Source organism: Castor canadensis, chromosome 15 (assembly GCF_047511655.1).
Source record: "Castor canadensis chromosome 15, mCasCan1.hap1v2, whole genome shotgun sequence".
NCBI lineage: Eukaryota > Metazoa > Chordata > Mammalia > Rodentia > Castoridae > Castor > Castor canadensis.
Window position 1 is genome coordinate 4,331,613 of NC_133400.1, and position 21,232 is coordinate 4,352,844.

General features: G+C 47.8%; 1 protein-coding gene across 1 annotated transcript; it reads right to left on the reverse strand.

Annotated features, from left to right (window-relative positions):
• Positions 1 to 3: 3 nt before the first annotated feature.
• Dnaaf1 (dynein axonemal assembly factor 1) lies at positions 4 to 21,101 on the reverse strand. The gene is made up of 13 exons (XM_020168378.2): positions 20,936 to 21,101; positions 19,473 to 19,608; positions 18,903 to 18,994; positions 16,597 to 16,818; positions 16,326 to 16,492; positions 12,797 to 12,918; positions 9,376 to 9,542; positions 5,673 to 5,914; positions 3,695 to 3,788; positions 3,330 to 3,445; positions 2,026 to 2,085; positions 762 to 1,104; positions 4 to 118 (listed from the first exon to the last, which is right to left on the reverse strand). The coding sequence occupies exons 1-13, from the start codon at positions 21,057 to 21,059 to the stop codon at positions 33 to 35; spliced, it is 1,971 nt and encodes a 656-aa protein (XP_020023967.2). The 5' UTR covers positions 21,060 to 21,101; the 3' UTR covers positions 4 to 32.
• Between the last annotated feature and the right edge of the window lie 131 nt (positions 21,102 to 21,232).

The window sequence follows — 21,232 nt, forward strand, 5'->3', positions numbered from 1 at the left end:
ACTGCTAGTCTGATGGTGGAGGGGCTTTGGGTTTAGTCCAAGCCAAATTCGATGTCCTCTTGACCTGCCCTGGTGCTGGGCTCTTCAGACCGCACTTCCTTCTCTTCAGTTCTGACTCCTAAAGAGAAGAGAAGACCACTCAGGGATCCCCAAGGCAGTCAGCCCTGGTTCCTGCCTGCAGATCTGAGATCGGCCTCACAGTTGTCAGGAGAACCCCTTGTGCCGGGTGAGGGTAAGGAACCACAGAGGCCCAGCAGCCCCAGTTTGGACAGCCATTCAAAGGCAGCCTTCTCTTCACAAGCTGCTGGTGGATACCAGCAGCCAGTGCCAGGTGTGGCTTTGAGGCTGTCTTTGATCATCAGGCAGGTAACTGAGCCTCTGGTCCTCACTGTGGTACCACACCCAGGTGTCCAGGCCATAGAGTCCACAGTGCCTTCCTGCTATCGGAAGCTTTGGTATGGGAAAGTTGAGGATGGGCTGGTGGTGACAGAGTGAAAATGGAGTTCTATAGCACCTCCCCATCATCCCCACGCCTCATGTGCTGTGCGTGACCACAGCATACAACAAAAGGTGACACGGCCAAACTCAGTTGACAAGAACAGGACAGCTGGCCTCAAGAGTCTTAAACTTGGAATGTGATCTACAAATGACCTCACAGTCTGTCATCAAAACACTCCCTCTGCCCCATCCTGTCCCAGAGCTAGCTGGTCTACAGTGCATTTCCCCACAAAGCTTTGGACTCTGCAGAACAGGTGTGTTACCCGATGGAGAGGCTACAGGTGCGTGGCCATCCTTATCCTCTCCAGAAGGGGTGGGTGCAGGGTCTGTTCTGCAGATGGGGGGCATGGGTAGTTGGCCTGAGAGCTTGCGGTCGCTGAGCTCCTGAATGAGTGGTTGCAGGGAAGTGATATCCTCAGTTTGGGTCTCCAAGTTCCTTGTTTCTTCTTCCTTAAATATGTCTGTGAAAGGAGTTCTGGCCTTTTTTGAGGGGTCCTTAGAGATGGCGAATATATGTGAGAGGGCACCTGAGTGAATGTGATCCAGTTCAGGGTCACTGTCGTCACTTAAGCAGGAAATGGCCTGGATCTTTGGAAAGCATGTTTCCTGTTGGGAGACGAGAAGGCAAATGACTAGTTCTCTTTGCACAGGAGTTGCTGTGACATGCACCGACCCCTGCTTTGTTTGCTTTCCCATCAAACATCACAAGGTTTTGTGGCCATGCTGCAGGAGGGCCCAAGGGAACACTGGCTGGTGCCTTTTTGAAGTTGGGTCTCAGGGTGGAACCTCCTCAGCTGTAGCCAACACCACCTCCTCTCCTGTCCAGCCTCTGCTGGGTCTCCACATTGCACTCTCCACCCACTCTCCTCCTGTTCCACACTCTCTTGGTTCCCAAGCCCTGGCATCCCCTAGCCCGGCCTTCACAACTCTGGTATACCATACTTGTTCACAACATTTGGACATGGTACCCATGGCCTGTGCCTGTTGCCTTGGATGATGGCAACCTCATGCAGAGAATACTGAGGCTTCCCTCTGGCCCAGGTCTGATGTGTGGCTCTCAGTAATTCCCAGAGAGGAGGATCACGTCAGTTGAATTTCCCATAATGCCTCAGTGCTTTACCCCTTTCCCTACATCCTCTTTCCTTCCCTCTGTAAATGCTATAGGAAATGCTTTCTGCTCATTATGTTCCGTGCAGTTATTACAAGTCAGCAATAAAACATATCTGCAAGAAAACCCCAATGGCTAATGATAAAACCTTGAAGTGAGCAAGAACAAACCACTGCATTTCCTTCAGTAAGGTAAAAATAAGGGGCATGGTGCCATGCTTGAATCACAAGGACACTGGACTTTCAAGAGAAGGAAATGTGGGCTGGACATGCAGTTCGGAGGTAGCTGGCATGTGCAAGGCCCTGCATTTGGTTCCCAGCACTCCAGAAAGGAGGAGGAAATGGGCTTCATAGGTGACAGTAATGAGAGTGTGTGCTAACAACCTTCATAGGTGACAGTAATGAGAGTGTGCTAACAACCTTCACCTGGTCTTCCAGAGACACATCTGTACCATCGACATCTTCCAAGTCAGGCAGGTCCTGAAAGCCAAGGAGGACTTGTCACCAGAGAGGCACATACAACATTCCCACACGTGGGGTAAGTGCAAACTCTGAGCAGCTCTCTGCCCTCACCCCTCCAGAAGGAGCCCTGGGCACACTCAAAAAGCCAGCACTGCCACTTCCCTGAATTGAGGCTGTGACATGGTGAAGAATTTCCATATATCTTCACTTGGATGTTAGAGACATAGCCATTTCAATTTGGGGAAAATTATGGCACCCCAAATCAAAACTGCCTCTTCCAGTTAAGTCCTAGGACCCTGTATCCCTCCCTGACACAGCCAGGACTCACTTTGTGCTATGCTTGCTGGTCTGATGTCTTCATCTACAACCACTAGCAGGTGTGTGGAGGAAGCACAGGGTATTCAGATGCCCTGCCAGGGTTGGTAGGCCCAGTCCACCATTTCCTAGCTGGGTGGCTTTGGGCAAGTTGCTTAACCTGTTTCTCAACTTCCTCGTCCATAAAATTGGGATGCACAATAATCCTGTACCCTTAGAGTAACTGGCAGGGTTAAATCACTCAATATAAACACACTTAGCCGAGGGCCATGCATAGAGTAAGAACTTGGTATTGGCTATTGTAGTTCAAAGACTAGAAACCCACTCGGAATATTGACCGAGGTCATCTTAATGCTGTCATGTGGAAATGTGAAATTTGGGCATCAGTAATGAACCGGTAGTTTAGAAGTTTAACTAGAGGGCAAGAACAGGCAGAGGGAGCACCAGCTGTCCACGGTTGGATGTCTCCCTGGCTGTTGCCCGGTCCTGGGGCACTGTGACAGTGCACAAATCCCCATGTCCGCCAATGAGAGGAGCTCCAGGAAGGCTGTGACCCAATGATTGCCGAACAGACCCAAGGGGTTAGGATAGCAGACAGTCATTTGATGAAGCAGCAGGAGGTGGAGCAGCGACAGGCTAGTGAGACGACATGAACCGCTTACTGGGTGGTGGACAAGGAACTGTGAGGCTGTCAGGCAGAAGTGCTTTGCAATGAAACTGCTGGCAAAAACTAATCTGGAATGTGGCAGACCCAGATCAGGGAAGCGATCCAGGCCTGTGCTTCCCAAACCTGAGTGTATGCATGCCTGACCCTCAGGGCAGCTGGCCTGGGGTGGACCTGGGCAAGCGCACTGTGGGTAGTGAGGACACAGAGGTATGGATCGATTCCCATCCCTGCTTTCTCAACTGTGCAACCAAAACTCCCCCAAGGTCAGTCCTGCACGTACACAGATGAAAAGCTTCTCCTTGGTCTCCAGGGTCACAGCGTCTACATCTTCAGGTCCAGTCACTTCAGGTTCCAAAACTAATACATCCTCAGCAGCCACCACCTGGAACGTTGACTCTAAGGAATGACGGGGACAAGTTATTACTCCACAGTGGTCAAGGCAACAAGCTGGAGGTGGAGATGGAAATGGGTAGCCCAAAACAGAAGCTACAGAAGCCACCACTGGGGACAGGATTATGTTCCTAACAGAAAAGCCCAGTGGCAGCTGCCCCTGGCTGTAATCTGCAAGAGCATGCAGAGATGCTGGTGCCATGGGACTCCTCCAATAGGAGGAAGGGCAGGGATGCACTTATGACCAGGGCCCACTCCGGAGCTGAGAAGAAGCCAGCGTCACAACCCCATCCAAGGATGGGGAACCTGCCAGCAGCCTGCACTGCACAGCCTCCCCTGAGGCACAGGCCTAATGCAGGGAGAGGGACCCCTATAGCTTAACAGCTGCATGGCTGCCTGGGCTACGGACAAGCCTCAGGTCCCCTTCCTCTGCCAGGCCCTTCTGTCCAGAATTCCCAGGCTATAGGTAGCCTTGGTTCTGCTTCCTACACAGCCTGTTCATCAGTCTGCTGCTTGGCCAGGTCAGTTTTGAGGCAAACTGACCAGGCGAGGAGTAATTGTGTGGAACACCTTCTACCCTGCCCTGCAAATCCATGTGTGAAAACACCCAAGTCACAACTGAGAAGGTGACACTACATTTTAAACGATAAAGCCTGTAACAGCTGTGCTTGTGGGAAGCTTTAGGGCAAACATGGCCCTTGTTTGGTAGAAACTTTCTTCTAGATGCCCAGGGCGTGGAGCTCTGGCAATCCGTCCATCCCTATGTTATAGAAAGCAGCCAGTGGCTTATGCCTATAATCCCAGCTACTCAGGAGGCAGAGGTCAGGAGGATCACAGTTCAGAGCCAGCCTGGGCAAATAATTCGTGAAACCCTATCTCAAAGAAAAAAAAAACACAAAAATAGGGCTAGTAGAGTAGCTCAAGGTGTAGGCCCTGAGTTCAAACCCCAGTACCACAGGGGGCAAAAAAAAAAAAGCAGCACTTGTTTTATAAGGAAAAACCAAAACAAGACATAAACATGCCTAGGTGGATGTTCCAGTCCCAGGTTCCCATCAAAACCAGAAAGGCTTTGACTAGCAACCAAGAAGGGAGGCAGGGGACTAAGAGCAGGTTTCTCTTGGTGCCTTCTTCCTCCGTCTCCTGTCAGGGAGGAGACCTTGGTTACCTGGTCCAATGGGCCCCTTGCTCTCCTTCCCCTCCTTCCTACTGTGCATGGCTCACAACCCTGGGAAAGTCCTGAATCCCAGCATTGGGGGAGCCACGGACCCAGAGCTCCAGAGCTGATGGTTCATGGATGCCTGCTTCCACACACAGGCTTGTGAATGGGTATCCACAGTTCCCACACACTTCCGTAAAAGACCCGGGGACCAGAGGGTTTCACCTACCACTGAACATAAGAGGACCAATAAACCTGAATTAAAAGAGATCACGAGTTAAAGTGGGGCCCAGGAGTTGACTGTTAAGGATCTGCTATGCTCCAAAGGGAGCTCCCCCAGCCATGGTGTCTGGGTATGGCCTGGCTCCCTTCACACATCCCACTAATGGTCCATGTCTCTCCCACCCAGTGGACCTTCCTTCTGAGCAAGACTATCTAAACTCCCCCACAAGGCCTCCTATCCTGCTTGGGCTGAGGCCTACAATGTTGCCCAGCCCTACAGATGGGAATGTTTTGGGCCCACTCCTTGGTGCTGTCCTGGGGTCTCGGGTTCCCTGTCATTGGCAGGACCCTGGTAGCTTGGTTAGAACTCACCAAGGGGTGTCCACCCTTCTAGATCACCATCGCCACAGGCACAAGGAATGTGGCCAGGGTGAATTTTACCCCGTTTTTATTTAAAACAGAAGCAGTAGGAAGGCATTTGCTCCTGTGGTAGGTCTTGTTTCCCCTTTAACGCTGAGCACTTAGCGTTCAGATTGAGATGTGCAGTAAATGTCTCATCCACACTGGATCTTGATGTTGTGGTCTAAAAACAATGTCAAACATCTCATTGACCCAGCAGAGGTGGTTATGCTTTGGATGTACTATTAACAGTTTGCCCATTTCTTTTTACTTTTTCCATGTGGCTGCTAGGAAATCCTGTAACAGCCCCGGTTGTATTTCTCTCAGGCAGTGCTGTTCTAGAAAACAAGACAACTTGTGCTCTTTGTCTTCCAGAAGGAGCAACTGTAGAGTGAAACTCAGCATTCAGGCCCATGGATCAGAGGCCACCATCCAGGGCAGCAGCTACCATGGTACCCGCATCTGCATGTGGTCAGCTGCATTACCTGGGGGCACAGCTCCTGGCAGGCTCCCTGCTGGCTCCTGATCTTCTGTCTCTGCTTCTGCAGGCAGCTCCTCTTCTGCACCACACTTTTGAGGAAACAGCTCGTCCTTGACCTCAAAGCTTTCCTTAACAAACAACTTCATCTTCTGCTGTGTTTCCTCACACAAAGGAGCCTCTTCCTGCCCATCCATACTGTCTGGAGGTGGCTTCTCCCCTAGCAAGGCAAGTCCAGAGGTAAGCCTGGGATGGCCTGGGAGGTCATGTGCTGTGCGTCTGTGCACTTGAGAATGAGCACAAGGGAGGTGTCAGGAACGCCATGAAAGAACCCGAAGGGAAGTTCATCTGCTATCGTTTACATGCTACATCGAGGCACCCAAACATCCAAAGGACAAGCCTGAGGAAGACACCTTGCTCTGGGTCCTGAGGAGATGCTACAGAGGTCTGTGGGGGTCAAAGGCTGCAGTACCTGCCTTTCCTTTCAGGAGAAAGCCAGGGGTGGTGGCACACTCTCAACACTCAGATGTGGGGGGTCATGCATTTGAAAGCGGCTATGTTACAGAGGTGAGACCCTGTCTTAACAAAACAAAATTTCAAAGGATTCAGGGGAAAAGCATATGTGGTGGGGGAAAAAGTGTGGAAAACTACCAGTCATCCAATTGAAATGGACTTAACAGGACTGTTTGTTTTAGACTATCCTTTTAGCTATCCCTAAAATTTGAAACGTTTCAAAGAAGTTGCTAAAAGAAAAATAAACGCTGTAGGGAAATGTCTACTTTATGGAAAATAGTTGGGGTATGGTAATTCAAAAGAGTAGACAGAATGCAATTCATTTATGATACTTTTATTTTTTAATCTTTGGAGACAGGGTGTCTTACTATGTTGCCCAGGCGGACTTTGAACTCATGATCCTCCTGCCTTAGCCTCCCTACGAACTGGGAAGACATGTACCACCAAACCCAGCTGGAAAGCCAATTCTTACTTATGAAGGTCCCCTGAGCACTGTCCCCAGGATCACACAGACTGAATGTTGCTATATGCTTCAGGGTTAGACCAGGATGGACCCAGGACTCACTCACTCCCAGCCACAACCAAATGCTGCCCAGAGGGATTGGTCTTGGGCAGGGGTTACGATCCCTGAGGACTCAGGATAGTAGATTCTGGGTCAGGGAGACAGACTGAAATCCTAGGAGGACTGTGGGGATCGGGCCAAGCCAAATTAGGGTAGATTTCATACAGCCTTCCAGACTTTTAGTCCCGATCTAAGCTAGATAGAAAATGATGCAGACCAAAGAGAGAGCAGTGCAGGTACCTTCTAAAGTCAGGGAAGTTAAACTGCCAGGTTAGCTACAAGAGGTAACAAGGTACTCATATGTGCTACAATGTGACCGAATTTCAAAAGTTCAATGTGAAACAAAAAAATGCTAGTTACAGCATTAGCCTCCCTGGGATTGCAGTGACAAGAACTGGTCAGACAGAGTGTGAGTGGTTGCTGGGGGCTGGTGAGTAGGGACAAGGAGTGACTGCTTAATGGGCACAGGGCTTTATCCTGGGATGATGAAGTGGTTTGGATCTAGACAGAGGTGCTGCCTGCCAACTTCGTGAATGTACTAAACGCCACTGAATTCTGTACTTTAAAATAATTAATTGGAGCTGGGCACCAGTGGCTCAGGCCTGTAATCCTAGCTACTCAGGAGGTGGAGATCAGGAGGATCACAGTTCGAAGCCAGCCCCAGTAAATACTTCGTGAGCCCCTATCTCAAAAAAATCCATCACAAAAAAGGGCTGGTGGAGTGGTGGCTCAAGTGGTAGAGCACCTGCCTTGCAAGCATGAGGCCCTGAGTTCAAACCCCAGTACAACACCCCCCCCCCAAAAATTTTATGGTATATGAATTTCACTTCAATTAACAACAAAAGGGGGGGTGGCCCAAACAGTGTATACATATGTGAGTGAATGTAAAACGATGAAATAAAAAAAAAAATCCCTCATAGTATGATGGAGGGGGTAAATCTAATCAGTGTACATAATAAGCACATACATAAGTCAGTGAACACCCCTTGTACATCTGACGTATGCTAATAAAAATGTAAAAGAAAAAAAATGGTGCTGGCCTCTCTGCTTTTCCATGAAGGCCTGTCTCCAACACTGGGCTCCCCAAGTGCAGAGTCCCCCACATTGATCCCATACTCACCACCATTACCACACTGGCATCACCAACGTCAGCCTCTTCACGGCCTACAATGGCCTCCTGCCACCTTCCATGTCCACCTTCCATGTCTTAAAGCCCCACCCAACCCCACTAGCCTTATATCATTTCCCAGTTCACAATTTAGCCCCAACTTTGGATACCTGCCACTTATCTTTGCCTCCCTAAAGAAGCCATAGGCCCCTCAGAGGAGGCACAACCACATCTCATCTGTTAGAATCTATCACAACATGGGCCTGCATGCTCCTCGTGTGGGGAGCGTGTGTGCCACGTGCCTGCATGTGTGTCTGTGTGCACAGACTTCTGCAATTATAAAGCCCCACCACCCACGACATGGCCTTGGAGACCTTCTATGGGTAGAAAATTGTTGAGTTTAAATGGACCACAGTATAATGTAAAACCTTCACAGTAATTTAAAAGATCAAGGTCATCAAACTGTCTGATTAAAGCACAGCTTTATGAGGGGCACTGCCTGAGCTCCTGGCAGAAGTGCTGGCTGACTTCCTCCTTAAAGGCACTGGGTGTGGGACCTGTGAAGTCAGTACGATGTCATACTTCTTTGGTATGAAGTTGAAACAGAGTTCATGCTCTAGTCAGTGGTATTCGTTTGTGGCAGACAGAACAGTGCTCCTAAGCCTAGAACTTGTTAGCATGTCTCACGTCACCTCACGTTGCAAAGGGACTAGCAGATGAAACTAAGAACCTCAGACTACCCTGGACTGTCCAGCTGAGCTGCACTGCTCAGAGACGCTACACTGCTGCCTCTGAGGGTGGAGGGAGAGAACACAGGCAAGATACACAGGCAGCCCAACAGGGCTGGAAAGACAAGAAAACAGATTCATCCTATATGGTCCAGAAGGGACAGTCTTGAAACCCCTTGGTTTTAGCCCAGAGAAACCTATTTCAGGCTTCTAACCTCAAGAACTATAAAAAGATAATTTGTACTGTTTTAGGTCACCAATTTGTACTGATTTGTTTTGACACCTGTGAAATCACAACCTATATATTTCTTGTTTTTAATCACTAACGGTGGTTTGAGGCCCTGCGCTGGTGGCTGAATGCCTATAACCTTAGCTACTTGGGAGGCAGAGATTGGGAGGTTTACAGTTTGACGCCAGCCAGAGGAAATAGTTTGAAAGAGACCCCCTTCTAAAAAATAACCTGAGCAAAATGGACTGGAGGTGTGACTCAAGCAGTAGAGCACCTGCTTTGCGAACTATAAGCCCTGAGTTCAAACCTCAGTCCCACCAAAAAAAACCCCAAAAGGTGTTATATTTTAACTACCTATAATTGTTGGTGTGTTAGAGTTTTTCACTGGCCTGGCAGATGGGTGCAGACAACTGAGATGTATCCGCAGGTATGTGAGTGAATGGTTAAAAATATTCAGAGATTAAAGGATGTGAGTTTCACGGCCTGCCTTTGCCTAATCAAAACAGAACTCTGGGGCTGTGTCTTTGCCAGGAGCACCTACCTTGCTCCTGAGCTTCCTTCTCTCTTCTCTGCTCCTCCGCCCGCCTCTTGATCATGGCCAAGGCCTCCAGGCTGTCGGTGATCTTCTTCTGCTCCCTGATTTCCCACTGCTGCCTTTCCTCTTTCTCAGCCGCGTACCCGCCCAGGGCCCAGGCCTCTGCACATGCCCTGCCGAAGGATGAGGAAGAGGTTAACGCTCACAGGTTAAAGTGAACTCCAAACACAGACTGAACAGGCTTGTTCATTTTCCTTGAAATCCAAATATAGGGCACAGAAGACGGTGAGCTAAAAACGACGTCCATACAACAGCTTACCCATGAATGGTTAAGCAGTTTTATTCTGATGGTCCAAGAGGAAGCACCTCTGTGTCCTTCCGCTGGTGCGTGGATAAATAGACTCCAGCACAGCCTGACAATGAACGTTACTCAATAAAAACAAGTGTCAGGCTACAAAAAGTCATTTAAGCAGAAGCTTAGATGCACTGCTAAGTGAAAGAAGCCAGTCAGACAAGACCGCACACTGTGACCACGGCCCTGTGCCATCCGGAAAAGGCCCAGCTGGTTGTGGGGTTGGTGAAAGGACCAGGGGCTGGTGGGAGCGGTGAATAGAAGCATATACATGGAATTTTCAGGCCATGAAACTGGTCTGAATGATACTGCAATGGGACCCAGAGCATGGCGCATTGTCCAAACCCAGAGTGCACGGCACAAAGCACAAACCCTAAAGTCAATTTTGGGGCTCACGGGTCACCCTTAGCTCATCAATCCTAACCTAAGCAGCACATGCACTGAATAGTAGGGCAACTGTGAGGGGAGGTGGTGCATGGGAGTTCTGTGCTTTCTGCTCAATTTTTCAGTGAACTTAAAACAACTCTTTAAAAAAGTCCATTTTTTTTAAATGAGCAAAGAAGTGGCACACGTTTTCTCAGAGAATCTATACAGATGGCCAATAAGCGTATGAAAGGATGCTTAGCATCATCAGCCACCAGGGAAATGCAAATCACGACCATGCTGAGACACCACTTTATACCCCAGAGGATGACTTTTAAGTAAAAAGGCAGGCAAGCTGAATGTGGTGGTGCACAGCTGTAATCCCAGCACTTGGGAGACTGAGGCAGGAGGATTGCAAATTCCAGGCCAGAGGGGTTTCATAGGGAGACACTGTCCCAAAAAATAGACTGGGGGGGGTGGGGAGAGAGAGAGGAGTGTCATGCTACACTGTAAAGTGCAGGGGTCATCCTGCGCATTGCCAAGTTTGGGTTTGCGTGAACTTTCCTGCGCCTCAGCACTCCTGGTGTGTCGGGAAAGGGCCCTCCTGGCAGCTGCTCCCCTCAGCTCAGTCTTCCTAGAAGCCTCCTACCTGCTCAGAGTCCTAGGCGTTACTCACAAGTACTCACAGGCCCCCTGCCGTGTTACTGTGCCACTGGGAATGTAAAGGGAACAGATGGCAGAAGTAACTTTGTCTTAGATAAAAGAGACAGGAAGAATCCTTAAAAGCAAACATCTAAGGAGGCTGAGGTGCGGCCTTCTCTCCCGTAGTAAAGCACAGTGGTCTTTCTCCTAGATAAAGGAGCATCTTTTTAAAGACAAACAGCTAAAAAGATGGAAAACAGACCCCTTAAGGAAAATAACACCGCAGACTTTCCCAAGATAGTAAAAGGGGTTATAAACGTGAACAGTGAGTCTCACCAAGATAACAAGAGGTAGTCATAAAATGTGTATGGCAGGCCTCAAGGACAGGATGGACTGAGACCCTCTTGGAATGTCCAGTCTGATAGGGATGTGGGCTGGGGGGGGGGTATGTAGCCAGGTGGTTAGGTTCAGTAAGAGTTAATTAGATGACATCCAATTACAGATGTAACTTCAAAGTAGAGGAGGGGAAGTCTAAGCCAGTCAGAGCCCTATATTATCCACTATACTTCACCTTTCTTTGGCTGAGCTCTTTCACTAAGTCCTACCTGTAGGGTGCTTCACTATCCTTTCAATAAACTTTGTGCTTGCCTTACTCTTAACTCCTGGTCCAGCATCTTCAATCATAGCCTTCTTCAGGACACCAACTCAGGATCAACGATCCAGTATCATAATGATCCTGCTTTACAAATAAGGAAACGGGAGGCTTAGGGAGGCCACAAAGCCTGCCCCCTGCCTGTCCAGCTCCTTTTGTCCCTCCTTGGGCCAGGCCCCTGAGCCTAGCGAACTACCGAGTCAGTCCCAGCCACCCTTCCCAGAAGCAGGGATCTGCTCTTGCCTGGATAGAGGGGAGGCTCTGACTTCCATGTGAACTATGAACTCAAAAACATAATGCAAGTTGCATTTCTTTTTAAACACGAGACAGTTCAAAATTCAGATGCTTTTCCCCCTCAAGAAGTCTGTGCTAATGGTTTTATTCCAAGTTAGAATTCCAAGTGACTGACTCAAAAGGTAAATTTAAACTACAGATAAAAGTTGTGACATGGCAGTGCAGGTATAATATTCCTAATGCTAAAGAAAGCTCACACACATTAATAAGAAAGTACTTCCGAAGGAAGCAGGGAAGAGGTCATGAGCAGACTGGTCTTAAAGGAGGAGCATAAATGTCCAGCAGGGGTGGGGATGACTAGCCTCAACAGTGATCCCAAATGTCACCCTCTTCATCCAGTAAGCCACCTGGCAAAGATTTCCTTCACATCACTACGTCTGATGAGGCTGTAAACTGGTACAAACTTTCTAGATAACAATTAAAACTATTTATAGGAGCTTTTTAAAAGCCTCAAACCACTTTTTGTTTTCTGGTACTGGTGTTTGAGCTCAGGGTCAAACTACATTCTTTAATCTAGTGATTCTATGCCTGGAATTCTATCCCAAGAAATGGAAGGTCGAAACTTATCCACAGGAGTTATCAAAGGAACACAAAAATCTATGAATAAGTGCTCAAATTCCTGTTATGCAGAGTTATGTAGCCACTAAACTTATGATCCAAGAATATTTAGTGATATGTGGCCAGGTACAGTGGCTCACACCTGTGACCCCAACTGCTCAGAAGGCAGAGACAGGGAGGGTCCAGGTTCAAGGTGGGGAGGAGGAGGGAGTTTTCAAGACCCCACCTCAACCAATAAGCTGGGTATAGTGATACCTGCCTGTCATCCCAACTGTGTGGGAGACATAAATAGGAGGATTGTGGTCCAGACCAGTCCAGACAAAAATGCAAGACCCTATCCAAAAAATAACTAAAGCAAAAGGGGGCTGGAGGAAGTGTGGCTCACATGGTAGAGCACCTGCCTAGAAAGCATAAGAAGGCCCTGAGTTCAAACCCCAGAACACCAAAAAAATTTTAAAAAATAAAAAATAATGTGTGAAAATGCTCAGAAATTTTAAAAGTTTAATGTTAAAAGTGCTCAACTAGCAAATGTTCAAAACATGATCCAAAGGCTTCTCTCTTCTTACCTGTCCTTTGGAAAAACTGGTCTGTCATCCAGGTATGTCAAGTGCTTCAGTCGAACGATGACAGTCCTTCGGTAATTAGGGACGTGCTTAATCACTGAGTTTCCCATCAAGTTCAACACACGCTGTAAAGCAAATAAAGCCAAGCCAAAATAATTACTTAGTTTCATTGTTGGCAGTCCTGGGGTTCAAACTCAGGGCCTTGTGACTGGCAAGCACTTTACCACTTGACCTACACCCCCAGTCCTTTTTGCTTTGCTTTTTGGATGGGGTTTTGAGTTTTTGCCTCCTACCTACGCCTCCTGTGTAGCTAGCATTATAAGTATATGCCACCATGCTCAGCCCCAAAATGATTACATTGAAAAGATTAAATTGCTTTACATGTACTGTGTCATCAGAATGACTTAACAAAATCTATTTTCTTGAACAAAATGTAACTGCTAGCATCATGCCCTGGGCACTGATTGCAAAAATGAGGTTTTCATTGCTTTTGTGCCATCAAAACTGTCAGAGAATTGAGGAGCCCTTTCTTCTACTTGAACTTCAGAGTTTACTCCTCTGTGTCCTTCCAGAAACAATATTGGAAAAGACACTTCCTGAGGCTTTCCCAAGTGCAGTGGTTATAATAGTTTTGCTCCCCAATCTCTTTTACTGAAATGCATCTCGGTCTAATTGATTGCTTTTTCCTTCCCAGCCAGGACCCATTTTAAGGAAACATTCAGAGTCAAGTAGCAGTGACTGAAAAAGGACGGAAGTTTGCAAGTTCCCCTGGGAATGGAGGAGTCCTTTCTCCTGGGCTTGATGATCAGGAGGACAGTCAGCAATGTCCCCGCTGTCAAAGGCTATCACTTCTCTCCTGCCCAGAGACCTATAAACAGACATAGTTAGTTTAGATCCCCAGAGTCCATTCTTAAAGTGCCCTGGTCAATCTCACCATATCTTCAAGGGCAAGGTATGGGGAGCAATGTCCCAGTCCAGGCAGTGAAGGGGTGCTTGGGTTGGGGGGGTGGGTTTGAAAGCAGTCACAAAATGACTATAAGGTGGCTGCTTTGTTATGGGCTGAATAATTGTGACCCCTCCCCATTTTATATGTTAAAGTCCTAGTCCTCAGTACCTCAGAAGGTGACAGTATTTAGAGACAGGGTCATTAAAGAGGTAATTAAGTTAAAGCCAGTTCATCAGGGTGGGTCCTAAGCCAACCTGAGGTGTCATAGGAAGAGATCAGGACAGAAAAATATGGAGGCAGGGGGAGCACGTAGAGTGGCTGGGAGAAGGCAACCATCTGCAGGCTGAGGACAGAAGCCACAGAATAAAATCAGTCCTCCATCTAGGATTTGCAGCCTATAAAACTGTGAGAAAATACCTTTCTTTTGTGTAAGCCTGTCAATCTGTGGTACTTCATTGGTGCAGCTGTGTGTCACTTTCTGTCACTGTAACAAAATACCTGAGAAAATTCACTTAAAAGAGGGAGGTTTATTTCCACTCCTGGTTTCAGAGATTGGTGTCCACAGATGTGTGAGACATCACTGCCATGGGCCTGTGGTGAGGCAGAACATTTTGGCAGGGAGCAAGTGGTAAAGCACAGCTGCTCATCGCGTGATGGCTGGGAAGCAAAGAATGAGAGGAAGGGCTGGGGTCTAATATCCCCTTCAAGGGCATGTCCCCAGTGACCTCACTTCCTCCCACCAGGCCGCACCTCCTAATCGCACCACAGGCTAGTGACCAAGCCTTCAACTCATGGCCTTAGGGAACATTCACGATGCAAACTAGTCACACACACACTCACACTACTATAGCTTTCCATCCCCACGTGCTGGCCATTCAAAACTAGTCCTTCCAGAAAATTCCCTCTGCAGATTACTTGTGAACTCTGATTCCCTTACTGTTTTTCTCTGAAGCAACTCACTTTCCCTGCACTGATCCCTGCCCTAGGCAGTGGACTCACAGATTTTGTTGCTGTTCTTAATACTTTTAACACTTACATGCTAAACACTAAGGAAGATATCAAAGGCAGCTGCACTTGAGTCCAACACCCAGGATTCCCTAGAGGGGCCCTCAAGGCCGAAGGATGGGAAATCCCAGATGTGGAAAATTTAAATGGCGTGGGGAGGGATAAAGGACAATGATGGAGGGATGAATTCAACTATGATATATTGTAAGAACTTTGGTAAATGTACAACAGTAATAATTTTAAAAGGATTAAAAATAAAAAAAAAAAGATAGCCAGGCTTAAATCATCTCAGATACTGTACATCTGAGCCCAGGTACTCCCAATGATGAGGAAAAAGAAAAAGCCCTGTGATCACCAGTGCTGGGTCTTGACTGATTTAGTTGAGACTTGACAGGTAAAAAGGAGGAGGGGAACACCTGTCTTATATGAAGCACTACTGTTGAGTGCCAGGTTTTTTGTGTGTGGTACTGGGGTTTGAACTCAGGGCCTACACTTGAACCACTCCACCAGCCCTGTTTTGTGGTGGTTTTTTGTGAGATAGGGTCTTGAGAAGTATACGCTTGGGCTGGCTTCGAACCTTGATCCTCCTTATCTCCACCTCCAGAATAGCTGGGATTACAGAAATGAGCCACAGTGCTGGGCTTGATAAGTGAAAGTTCTTTGGAGAAGCATTCCAACCAATCGATGCGGAAGGAGTAAGAGAGTGAGGACATGACACCTTGTGACTCCTAATGCAACACTCATCCACAGCTGCCAAGACAACTTGGCAGAAAGATTGATGGAGAACTTCATAATGGCCAGATGAGGCTGACAATCTGTACTCGCTAATTGTAATTCCAAATCGTAATTTATAAAAGAGAGGCAAGCAGATGCCATGGGCCCTGATGTAAGCCCATGAGTCCATGGAAGGACATGGCACACTGAAGGAGAACACTGAACTGGCATCCAATCAGATCGCTGGCTCTATATTTTACAGGAAATACTGGGGGAAACAGAGTGTGTCAAAAGACACCATGAGACTATCGTCAACCAAATCCAGGATGTGGGAAATTGCCAAAGGACCTGATTCCTTGACAAATTAGTGAGATGAGGACAAAAACAAGGAAGGGAAGCTGTCATAGACCAAAAGGGATGGGACAGACAGTAATCCAAGATAATGTCCAATCTGGTTTGGGTTTGAACAATCCAACCATCAAAACATATACTTGAGACTAAAGTGGAGAATTGAACGTGGAACAGGTATGAAGTGTAGCCATTATAATATTTTAAATATAACGGTAGTATTGTGATGATGCTTTTAGAAGTCCTTATGTGTCAAAGATAGGATAGAAAATTATATGACATCTGGCATTTAAGATTCTCCAGCTAAAAACAGAGAAAAGTGCAAAAGGAGGAAGGGAGGGAGGAAATAGGACTTGGTATTTAAATGACATAAAATAATTAAGAGCTGGGGGTAGTGTTCAGTGGTGGAGCACTTGCCTGGTACATGTGAGGCCCTGGGTTCCATCCCCAGCAGTACAAGAAAACCAAAATAAAATAATATGATCTGATTTGTTGTGACATTTTTTGTTCTGTTTTTACCAAATTGGGCATGCTCTCGAGGACGCTCAGGATCTCCGGGTCACCCAGCCTGTTGTGGGAAAGGTCAAGGACGCAAAGTTTGGTGCACTCCCTGAGGTGTTGGATGTCTTCCACAGTCTCCAGGTGGTTGTGCGCCATCTGCAGTGTGTTCAGGACTGGGAGGCAGGCTGGAATGGGATGGCAGCAGGAGTGAGCAACACCCTAATAGAATAAAAGCTGGGAGCCTCCCCAGGGGAAGTGGTGGGCCTGGCAGAGAAAAGGCTGCTCTTACAGAGGTTCTCAATGGTCTTGATGTAATTGTTGCTGAGGTTGAGTGCATCCAGCTTCTGCAGAGGCTCCAGGTTCTCGATTTTATGAAGCAAGTTCACCTGCAGGAAGAGGCAGCGCAACTCTGTCTGTGCCTCCAGGTTCTCGATCTTCTGTATCCCATTACACTCCAGCCAGAGGCAGCGTAGGCCCGTGTACTCCTCCAGGTTCTCAATGCGGTCAAAGCCTTGGGAGAAGGAGTGGGGGTAGTTAAGCTTCCACGTGGGCAAGGTGCCAAGGGCACCCTTGTTTTGCCCACGGTTAGGCACCAAATGTTTGTGTTCTCCCAGAATTCTTATATTGAGATCAGCATGAAGGTGTTAGGAAGTGGGGCCTTTGGTCCTGAGGGTGGCGCCCTCATAAATGGGATTAGTGCCTCATACAAGAGGAACCTCCCTCACCCCTTCTACGATGTGAGGACACAGACAGACGGCACCATACGTGAACCAGAGAGCAGCCCTCACTACGCACAGAAATCTGCTGACACCTTGGTCTTGAACCTCTCAGCCCCCACAGCAGCCCCGAAGGACTAAGACTCCAATCTACTCAGCATCTACCCCTCCTTCCTCTAGTAATGCTTTTCTTTGAGGAGCCATCCTTCTCCCCTCAACCTACCCCAGTACGGGGGACTGAAGACAAGGCCTCATGCATGATAGGCGAGTGTCCTTCCATCAAGCTGTGCCTCCAGCCATTTTAGGTCATTTTTGAGCTATGGTCTCTGTCTCTCTTTCATTGCAGTTTTTGATTGGGGAATGGGTTGTTTGCCCCCTTAAGGCTCTGACCTTGCAGTTTTTTCTCTGGCCTGCTCTCAGCTCTCTCCTGTCTCCTGTCATTGGGACAGGCCTCCTTTGCTCCTTCAGTTCATGGGGCCCCAGTCTCCAATTCACTCCTGCTCTCTCCATTCCATCTCCAGTTCCTCAGCACCCCGGTCATATCCTGGCTGCTAAGTCCCATTTTCTCTTGGTTTCTGACCACTCTGAGCCCCTGACCCAGCAGCCCTGATCACCATTTTCTATTTTCTCCCAAGGCCTTTCAGCATCACCTGGATTGCCATCTCCTGGTGTTCACACCCTTGTGCTAATGATGCAATGAGATGGTAGTAGCCCTGAGACCAGTACAATAAGGCAAAAGTGATGATATGTTACCCAGAACTGAGGCTTCTGTCCTTGCTTTCCCCCTCTCTCTCTGGGATAACCTGCTCTATGGGAAGTCAGCTGCCATGGAGAGGCTCACATGGTGGGGAGCTGAGGCCTTGGGGCCACAGCCAGTGAAGACCTGAGCCTAGAGCTGGAATTGGATTCTCTAGCTCCAGTCAAGTTGGCAGATTACTGGGGCCATGTGATAGTGTTCCACTGCGACCTCAAGAGGGACACTGAGCCTGGAGCACCCAGCCAATCACACCAGGATTCCTGGCCTTCAGACTGTCTGTGAGATAATGACTTTTATAAAAAAGATGCTAAGTTCGGGGGCGAGTTGTACAGCAGTGCATAACTAATACCTCTCTGAATGTACTTGGTCTGGCTTGCTGGGCCCTCTTCTTCTCTGGGACCTTCCTTCTGCCATGCACCATCTTATCCTCTGCTATACTTAGATGCTGGTGGAGAATTTTGGAGAGGTGACAATGGAGGTGAGGAAGGAGGCATTCCACATCCAAAGATACGTGTGCTCCTGGGCACGGCACCGTCCCTCAGAGCACCTAAGGCATCTTTGCCCACCCACCTGCACATTGTCAGCACTGAACATGGTCCCAGGCACACAAGTCTCTCCGAAAAATTTACTGAATAAGTAAATAAATGAACAAATAAATGATTAAGGAAGCAGGTTGGCCACCCCAACTTAGCACAGACAAGGAGCTATCAGTCCTCTTTATCACTGGGAGGAATGGCCCTCACCACGAACCTGACTCAGATGTCGATGTGAAACCGGACACCAAGCCTGAGACCTAAGGATGCCTCATCACACCTCTCCATTCTGAGAGGCTCCCAACGACTCTCATCTCTCAGGTCTTCACATTTCCTCCCGACCCAAGGTATTTGCAAGCTTGCTTTCTGCTTTGTAAAACCATTAAGACCTTAGTAAACAAACATGAGGATACCAAAATGTTTCCTCTGTATTCGTTTAGCCAGCAACTTTATAAACTCTAGTCAGGCAAGACTTTCTCCTTAAAGAAGTCTTCTTTTTCCATAACTCTCCACTAAATGCTGAGGTATTTACTTAAGTATAATCTGAGCAATAACGATGGTCCCGAAGGTAATTTTCTACAGGTCTCACCTTTAAAGTGTAAGTACAGCGTATCATTCAGTGCAGGGGTAATGTAAAGCTTGTGCTGCTTGCAGAGTTTTTGCAGGAACTGTTTAGTCATTCTGTTAAAGGGAAAAACATGAAAAAGGAATTTTAAATTGTCAGTTGTAAAATATATTCCAAAAGTTCTTTACTATATCCATTTATGTCCAAAGTTCTGTAACATCCTATATATGTCTAATATTTTTATGTTAAGTCCACCTCCTCCTCCCCTCTTGCTCCCTCCCTTCCTGTCTTCCTTTCCTTCTTCTCGGTACAGCTTTCAGTGCCTCATCCAATAGTGTTACTTTCAGCATTCTTTAAAACTGCCACGTGTGTCCTAATAAAAATACTTTTAACAGTGTCATCAAGATCTGGCATAAAAGTTTAATAGGGGTGATTACTGATGCCACAGAAGTGGCGCCAGCCGGACTCCATCACTGGACAACTCTCAGATACCGGGTAGGTTACTCAGATTCCAGGACCCTCCATCCCCAAATCGGTACCAGGGGCGATCACACCATGCACCTTACTTGGGAAATATGCAGCTCAACCACGTACCTGGGGCCTCGATCTTCCCTGTCATCTCTTGGGTGGGCTAAGTGACTATCTGATCCACTGTCACCACTCTGTTGCTGCTGGCTTTGGTAGGGTGTGTCAGAAGAACCCACACATATTTCCTTAGGATCGCTAATTTCTATAAAATAAAAATTCCATTTGTAGAGACTGTGGTGATTAAAAACGTGCAAACCAATACTATGCATTGTCAAGGACACACGTATAGAGGAGAGACTGAAAAATCCATACAAAATTCTGGACGAGGAAGAAAATGGGATCTGGAAAGGGCAGTGGGGGGAAATATCAACTTCATGTAAAATGTTTTGTTTCCTTCACTAAACAAAGACTTCAGGTAAGAACGACAAAATGTTCCTCATTTTCAGTTCTCAGTGGCAATACGTGGGTATTTGTTATGTAATGTTCTCTGCTCTTTTGTCTTAAAAAAAAACTCAAAAGAAATTGGCTTCTATGCCACCTGGACAATAAAGTTTTGCTACTGTTTTGCAAGAAGAAGGGGAGAAAAACATGAGATGAAACAAAAACGGTGGGAATAGCATACGAGCACATTCAAATGCACATGATTTTTTAAAAGCTCAATCAGAATTGGCCAATTCAGATGCACGTGATTTTCAGGGCCATTGCTGCTCTCTTTGTGTTCCCACTGTCTACTGAATGAGACCAAGCCAAGCACTGAGCTATGTCAATTCCTACAGCTCCTCAGACGGTTTGCCTGAACAAACTATGGTGATTAAAACGTACTTTGTTGATTAGGAAAATGAAACACACATCAGCTAGTTTTTATATCCAGCGATAAAAAAGATTTCCATAGGGCCCCAAGCGTAGGGGGAGAAGCAGCTGATGCCTGTGTTTAACCCTTCCCCAGAAACCCCGGTGCAGTGTCTCTACGATGTGTCAGACACTGGACTAGATACTTCAATTTCTATCAAGATGGCCTGCCCTGATGTCTGCCTGCAGTGTACCAGGACAGCAAGCCTTTGCTCTTACATGGCAATAACAATAAAAGAGTACATTCAAAATTGAAGTAGGGAGGGAGGAGAAAGTGTGTCGGGCAGACTGTCTAGCGTTTGAAGCAAGTTTCAGAAACTCTTCCTGGGGTGGGGAGTGACTCAAGTGTAGAGCACATGCCTGGCAAGCGCGAGGCCCTGAGTTCAAACCTCGGAACTGCAAAAATAGAGAGAGAGAGAGAGAGAGAGAGAGAGAGAGAGAGAGAGAGAGAGAGAGAGAGAGAAGAAAGAAAGAGAAGAAAGAAAGATGAAGGAAGGAAGGAAACTCTTTCCCGTGTGCCTATGGGAGAGGGTTGGTGCACCGCTCAAATGCTGAGCGCTTGGCCTTTAATGCACTGGCTGCTATGACTAATTTATCTATTGTTAGCTGTGAAGATCGAGCGAGTGGTATGGGGAGTTCGGTCCCTTGCCCCCCTCGGCCTCCCTGGAGGCGGTCGGCACCTTCCTTGCGGACCCCTTGGCCCGCGTCAGGGTGGTCGCCCGCGGACTCCTCCACGCCGAGCTCTGGCGCGCAAGCGGGCTCCGCCGGCCCATCCTCCGCCGGTTCGGCGGCCTCCGGGTGCATATTTATTCTCTAACGCCAAACACCCCGCAGTAGTCGGTATGGTCGGCCCCCAGCCTCGCCGAGCAGGCTCAGCTTTCCTACTCCGCCAACCCCCGCGCCAAGTCGTTGGCAGCCCAACGCTTCTCTGGTCGCCACGGTAACCACTGCGCACGCGTACTCGTTACGCGGGGGGG

Coding starts and splice junctions, on each gene's coding strand:
- Dnaaf1 (XM_020168378.2), bottom strand. CDS start 21,059: ATGCACCCGGAGGCCGCCGAACCGGCGGAGGATGGGCCGGCGGAGCCC. Junction 19,609..20,935: donor CCAAGGGGTCCGCAAGGAAG/GTGCCGACCGCC, acceptor TTTATTTTATAG/AAATTAGCGATCCTAAGGAA. Junction 5,915..9,375: donor GAAGGAAGCTCAGGAGCAAG/GTAGGTGCTCCT, acceptor TTGCCTTGCTAG/GGGAGAAGCCACCTCCAGAC.